Source organism: Peromyscus californicus, unplaced genomic scaffold (assembly GCF_007827085.1).
Source record: "Peromyscus californicus insignis strain IS unplaced genomic scaffold, ASM782708v3 Scaffold_2__1_contigs__length_46816999, whole genome shotgun sequence".
NCBI lineage: Eukaryota > Metazoa > Chordata > Mammalia > Rodentia > Cricetidae > Peromyscus > Peromyscus californicus.
In genome coordinates, this window is record NW_026294540.1 from 46,069,030 (window position 1) to 46,076,397 (window position 7,368).

At 47.2% G+C, this 7,368-nt stretch overlaps 1 protein-coding gene across 1 annotated transcript; it reads right to left on the reverse strand.

Moving 5' to 3' along the window:
- Positions 1–439: 439 nt before the first annotated feature.
- Positions 440–3,497, reverse strand: LOC128120661 (CD209 antigen-like protein E). The gene is made up of 8 exons (XM_052754814.1): positions 3,338–3,497; positions 3,121–3,201; positions 2,941–3,024; positions 2,529–2,591; positions 2,169–2,246; positions 1,774–1,925; positions 1,251–1,363; positions 440–888 (listed from the first exon to the last, which is right to left on the reverse strand). The coding sequence occupies exons 1-8, from the start codon at positions 3,438–3,440 to the stop codon at positions 747–749; spliced, it is 816 nt and encodes a 271-aa protein (XP_052610774.1). The 5' UTR covers positions 3,441–3,497; the 3' UTR covers positions 440–746.
- Positions 3,498–7,368: the final 3,871 nt, after the last annotated feature.

Here is a 7,368-nt window from a genome sequence, read left to right on the forward strand (position 1 = left end):
GCAGCCTTCCTGGCTGGGGTGACAGCAGGCTCTGGAGACAGTTTTCCTGAAGGAGAGGGGCTAATGAAAGAGACCATATGACTATGAATGACTATGAATGACTATGAATGCACTCAGTGGGTGTACATTCCCAAACTCAAAAAAACCTGATTCTTCCAGGTGTGGTGCTGCATGCTTTTAACCCCAGTGCTCAGGAGGCAAAGGCAGGTAGATCTCTGTGAGTTCAAGGTTAGACTGATCTACATTTTTAGTTCAAGGCCAGCCAGAGGTACATGAGACTCTTGTCACCAAAAATAAGAAAGAAAAGAAAAGGGCTTCACAACCAAAAGATAATGTAGACACTAATATCCTAGTTAATATCAAACATTTCAAAGCTTTATTAGTGAAGACAGTGTCCAGAAATAGACAATCTACTGAATGGAACACATCAGACCACGTGTGAATTTTTGTTCATTCTTTATTCTAGTGCTGGGGATGGAACTCAGAGACCCACTCATGATCAGCACACTGCATGTCATGAGGTACAGCCCAGATACACGGGTGTGTGACTCTACTGAGGGGTTCATGGGCGGAGAAGAACAACTGAGATCATCCATAGAAGAAGAGGGAAGAGCTGCAGGGGAGGGTGTCTCAGGGACTCTCTGGATCCCTAAGGACTCAGAGCAGGGACACTGGGGATGAACAAGGTGGCTGGAACTAGAGCAGTGCCCCTGAGTTGCCTGCACTCCCAGAGGAAGCACAGACCGTCAGTGACGAGGGCAGGGAGCTGAGGGCTGCTCACACACCCAGAAGTTTTGCTCGGTGCATTTATTATCATTCCAGTCATCTGTGAAAAGCTCCACACAGTCCTCATCCCCATCATTGTTGGGCTCCCCTTCTTTCCAAAAGCTGCAAACATCATCAGTCATCAGAGACAGCCATCACACCCAGGACCCACCCCATAACCAGCAAAGAAGACCTGGACAGAGTCTTCCATGGTAAAAGACCTCTAAGAACCAGCCAGGCAGTAAGAGTGCATGGAACAGCTTTAGGAAAATGTGGACTCTAACCTCACCACCACGAGAATCAGCCCAGCAAAGCAAAAATGAGGACTCTGGATTTTGGACTTAAGCTGGGGGGTGAGAATGCCGAGGTGACATGGGGCTGTAGTTATTATGCTCTCTGAGTGTTTTCAACAGTGCAGGCTGTGTTTAGAGGGAGGGCCATCTCCCTGTCAGCTACTCTCTGAGTCATGGATTCAGAGAGCTCACCTGAGCTGAAGAGGGTTGCCATCCACCCACTGCCAGGAACCTTCACGTCTAAGATCACTGAGGCCAATCCAGGAGCGTTGGTTCTTCCTCACATTCCAGTATTTCATGAATCTCTGAATGGATGCAGCAGTCGAGAGAAAGGTCTGTGATGCCATCATCCATCCATAACCCACTCTTCCCTGCCTCCCATACAAGCTTTTCTGCTCCCAAGCCTAGTGCTGTTAGTTGAGTTGTGTGGACAGGCTGGTGAATGCATGCCATGGGTGCAGGTCAAAGTGCACACGTGTGGAATATGTTCACTTACATCTCAGCTCAGAGGTGTGTCCCAAGAGGGTCACACGTTTCAAAGCTCCTCCGACTCCCTTCACACCTAACCCACATCTCCCCTACAGGACCTCCCCACTCCATTGTGCCTCCTCCTACAAGAAGCCCCCTCTGACTGCATCTCCTCCATGTCCCACAGTCTCCCATCTGGAATCCAATGCCTAGGACAAAGTGGTAGGATTGATGTGGCCCCACTCACCTGCTCTTCAACACTGTTGATAATCACCAGGTGGGCTCCAAGATCCTGGCAGGAGGAGGCCGAGGCTTCCCAGCTGCCCAGAGTCCTGGAGAAGAGGTAGCAGCTTCCCTGGAAGAGCTCCCAGTCCCAGGGACAGGGCCGGCACAGACCAGCTGCAGAGTGAACAGTGCAGTGGGGACACATGAGCTCAGGGCCTGGGTTCTCTTCTCCCCTCTGCCTTAGGCCTTAGAGTTCAGGGCTGGGCTTCTATTTCGGCTACCAACCCAGTGCTCCCAAAACCCGGAACACAATCCCTGTGCTCTATCCTGCCTGCCTTGGTGGAAGCCCAGAAGTCAGATGCCAACCCCCTTTGATGACCCCTCCGCTCCCTCCTAATTCAGGCCCTGGAGCCTCACCCAGCGAGGCATTGATCTGAGTCAGCTGCTGCTGGATCTGCTCCAAGCTGGAGTGTGTCTGCTCAGGAGGAACAGCAACTACAAGAAGAGGTTTGCAACAATTAAGCACCAACTGTGTGCCTGGTGCAGAGCTGGACCCCAAGATCACTGTTGGTGGTCACAGTGACCCCAGGAGCCCATTTCACAGGCCAGGACACTGAGTCTCACACCCTGTTAGTCCCAACACTGCCAGCACACAGGACCTGACACAGGTCCATGGCCTCCCATATCCTGCCACACCCCCAGCATGCCTGTGCCCATGCTTGCCCACTCACACAGCCCCAGAGTCCTCTCCCCCTCAGAGCCCCAGCTGCCCCTCACCCAAGCTGGAGCTCCCCTGCTGATCTGGGGTCTGTCCCTGTGGGTATGCATGAATCCTGGAAACTGCAAGAGAGAAGGAAGGACACACCCACACCCTCTATGAGCACTGATGGTACCTGGCTGTGCCGAGTTCAGCTCCAAGGGGAAGATGGGCCTGGTCATGGGTGAAATGAGGACTGTGCAGCTTAGATGTCCCAGCTCTGATGAAGGCAAGGGTCATCCCAGAGGGAAAATCTAAAAGGTCAGTTAGTGTTCCATGCTGGAGTTCTTGTTTAACAATCACAAAAATAAAATAGTAAACAAAGTAAAAGAAAAAAGAAAGACACCCCCAAAAAACAAACAAGCAAAACACAAAACCACCTGAAAGGATTCCACATTCCAGTCCCCCTTCCCCAGCCCTGCCCTGACTAACCTTGAACCAGGATGGCCAACATCAGCACAAAGAGGCCCAAAGACATGAGAAGCAGGAGAAGCCAGGGCACCCGGGTCAGACATTCTGAGGAATGGGCAGATGGGAAGAGCTGAGGTCCTGCCCTGCTGTCTTCATTCTGCAGAGGACCCCCAACACCTCTGCCCTGAGTCACCCCAGTACCTGGCATGCTCTTGGAGCTGCAAGATGGACCCTCAGGGTTGTTCTCAACAAATCCCTGGCCTCCAAATGTAACTTCCTCCTCTGAATGGGACAGAACACAGCAGCTGACCTCCAAAGCTCGGCCACCTCCTCCCTCACCCCAAGCTGGAGACCATGCACATATCACCCTGGATCCTGGCCCAGCCTCCTGACAGTACCCAGAGGTGCCCAGCCTCACCGTGGTTCTTTGGCTGCTGGGTTTCTGGCTCTCCTGCCATCTTCTGCTTGTCTTGACTCCCCCTCTCCACCTCCTGTCTGCCCTGGGATTTATATAACCCCATGGCCTTCTGGAGCACCCCCTGTGAAGTCCACTCTTCTCTGACTCAGGAGGAAAAAAAGGGAACAGGATGGGGATATCCTCACTCCGGAAAAGTGTGGGGAGAGAGGCATTGCTTGGCACAGCTAGAAGAGAAGGTGCTGGGGTGGGGCTGGAGCTGCGCTGTGTATCTCAGTAGCAAGAGCTTGAAGCAGTCAGTCACAGTGCACGCGCAGGCAGTAGTGAGCAATGGCAGGATGTATGCCAGTCGTCAGCTCACTGTCTCCTTTTCATACAGTCTGGGATCCCTCGCCTTGGGAATGGCACCACCCACACTGCTTTCCTACCTCAGCTAATTGAGATAATTCTCCCTATACTTGCCCAGTAGCCTGTCCCTCAGGTGATCCCAGCTTCCGTCAAGTTATTCCTCTACAATTCACCCCCAGTACAGGAACTTCCACCATCACCATATAGGAGTTTCTATTTCCTCCCCTGTGAAATAGAATGGTGTCTCTGTCTTCCATTTGAAGTTTACTGGCATGCAGAGGAACATGTGCAAATGATAGATGCCGGTGATGGAGCTTCAGACATCGTGTGACAACTTGGAGTAAAGCTTCTCATGACTCGGGATACTCTTAAAAGAAGTGAAACATTACATCCTTTGGAGAAGCCTTTTAAAACTCCACAATACATAACTCAAAAGCTTCAGGAAATCCCTGAAGCTCAGCAGCTACACCAGGCCCCTCCCCACATGTGCATAAGCAGGAAGGACTGCTGAGAGACACCTTCAGGCCAGCTGAGCTGCCTAGAAAAGGTTCAGACTAGTCGAGCCGGCTACAAAAAACATCTCTGACCTGGACTATGCAGTGTGCTTCTGGCTTCCAGTTGTCCCGAACTTGAACTCGTGTTGGGGTGAGCTCACCAGAATGCAGCTGTCTGCATCATTTCCACTCCTGTGAGTAACCACTGATACACACTCCTATAAGTAACCGCTGATACACACTCCTGTGAGTAACCACTGATATACACTCCTGTGAATAACCACGGATACACACTCCTATGAGTAACCACTGATACACACTCCTATAAGTAACCACTGATACACACTCCTGTGAGTAACCACGGACACACGCTCCTATAAGTAACCGCAATCAACTCATTGGCTCACCCAGGTAGACTGTGGTGGTGTCTTTACTTCAGTCTGTCATTAATTCCCTATCTCAGATACATAGGTGTCTGTTCACTTCTCCCCAGGAACAGTGCTGCATCACAGTAGATGCCACTCTGGCCTTTCTAAGATGACCTTTGACCTGTTATCTTCTCTGTCCCTCCCAGGTGACAAACACTGCTGAAACTCAGTGCTTCCGTGGGGCTGTGGTCCTCGACAGTTTTGAGGGAAGTATTTCACAGGGTGTCAGTCCCAGATGAGGCTCCTCTATCATGACAATGGAACATGGCAGTAGTCACACCACCCTGAAAATGTGTGAGATCACGGGACACTTGTAACTCCAAGCACACACATAAAACCAAACATCCCCATATTCCAGGGCTGGAACTGCAGCTGGCATCTGGTGGTGCTGTTTCATGGCACTCCAATTACTGCTTGTTACTATGTCTTCAATGGCTGGAAGGGGTCAGGGAGTTCTCCGGAGTCTCTCTTTAAAAAAAAAAAAAAAAAAAAAAAAAAAAAAACCCTCTCCAAAAAATAGGAGGCCCAAACATGACTGTTGTGGAATAATCTTTGTACACTGTGAAGATTTGTCACTCCAATTGGTTTAATAAAAAGCTAAATGGCCAATACCTAGTCAGGATTTTCGGGGCAGAGAGGACACTGGGAAGAAGAAAGGGGGAATTACAGGGAGATACCATGAGACACAGAGTGAGCAGGATAGACAGTACATAGATGAGGTTAAACAAGGCCCAGGGAACCATGTAAATTAATAGAAATGGGTTCATTTAAGTTATAAGAGCTAATTAGAAAGAAGCCTAATCTATCAGCCAAGCTTTCGTAATTAATGAGAAGTCTCTGTGTCGTTTACTTGGAAGCTGGCTGGTGGGACAGAGAAAGACTAGCTACACATGACTGCTCATAACTGCACTCATCCAATATTTGACAAAGAGGCCAATAACACAGTGGAACAAAGTCAGTATCTTCAATAAATGGTGCTGGGAAACCTGGATGCCCACATGCAGAAGAATCAAATTAGACCTGTATCTATGACCCCATAAAAAAAATGAGTTCCAAATGGATCAAAGACCTCAATTTGAAACCTGAAACACTAAACTTGCCAGAAGGAAACACAGGCAACCCTACAGGATATAGCTGTAGGAAAGAACTTTCTGAACAGGACTCCATTTGCCAAGGAATTAAGGCCAACTAGGGCCTCATAAAACTAAAATTTTCTGCACAACTAAGGGAAAAAATCCGTGGACTGATGAGGAAGTCCACAGAATGAGAGGTAATCTTTGCCAGCTGACAGAGGATTAATATCCCGAATGTATAAAGAACTTAAAAAAAAAAGAGTCAAGGAAACAAATGACCCAACTAAAAAACAGGCTAGGAATCTAAACAGTTCTCAACAGAAGAAATAAAAATGTCTGAGAAATAAGGCAAAAAGTGATTGGCTTCCTTAGAAATTGGGGAAATGCAAATTAAAACTATCTGAGATTTTCATCTTACCCTAGTGAGGATGACTAAGATCAGCAACCAACTGACATCAAATGCTGTTGAAGCTGTGAGGAAAAGGGAACCTCACCAATGTTGGTGGGAACACAAGCTGGCACAGCCACTACAGAAACCAGTTTGGAGAATCCTCAAAAAGCCAAAAAAAAAAAAAGATATATCTATCTTATGACCCAGCTATACCACTCCTGAGGATATGCCCAAAGGACTCATCCTACTCCACAGATACGTGCTGAGCCATGCTCATTGCTACTCTATTCACAATAACTAGGAAATGGAAACAACTAAATGTCCTTCAACAGATGAATAGATAATGAAAATCTGTACATACATACAATGGAATACCATTCAATTATAAATAAAAAGATAAATCATAAAATTCACAGGCAAATTAATGGAACTAGAAAAGTATATTGAGTGAGGCAACCCAGCCCCAAAAGGCAAAGGACACATGGTCTCTTTCATCTTTGGTTCCCAGCTCCAATCCTCAGATATGAGTGTAGCTACCACCCCTCATCAAGAAAGCTTCTCTTTACAGCTTTACAGATCATCACAGGAAACCAGTAGGTTCATCTACATCACAGCTCCTGCATCTATGGCTCAGGGAACATTGCCAAAGAGGGAGTGGAAAGACTGTAAGATCCAGAATCCCCGGAAGTCTGCTGTGAAATAGTCTCTCCTAGAAATGACTGCATACACAAGTTGGAACAATGGCAATATCGATGGCATATTAATGTGTAAGTGGGAAATTTTCATGGGATCCCAACCCTAGACAAAGAACTACAGGCAAATTATGACTGCTAGGAGAATGGGAATTAGTCTCTCTGAGGGATGAGTTCCTTTATTGGTTGTCCACTGCAGAGTGGTCAGTCCTGAAAAAACACATACATACAAACAACAAAAAAATGACTCAGCAGGTCGTATTTATATTTACACATACACATACATATATATGTAACAATAGTAAAGAGAAAGAAGCTATTAATTTGAGAAGGACATGGGAGGGATTAGATGGAGAAAAGGAGGGGAAATTTTTAATGTCATTATGTAACAAATCACTTTATATAAGCATGCACTAATATTTTTAAAACAATGTTAATTTTCAATTAAATGTCCATGCTGGAAAAAAAAGATTATTTTTAACTATGTACATATTACGTGGACTTGTGATATGAGTGAAGTGCCTGCAGATGCCAGAAGTTAGAGTCTCTGGATCTGGAGTTACAGTCAGTTGTGAGCCACCTGATGTGGATGCTGGGAATTGAACTCA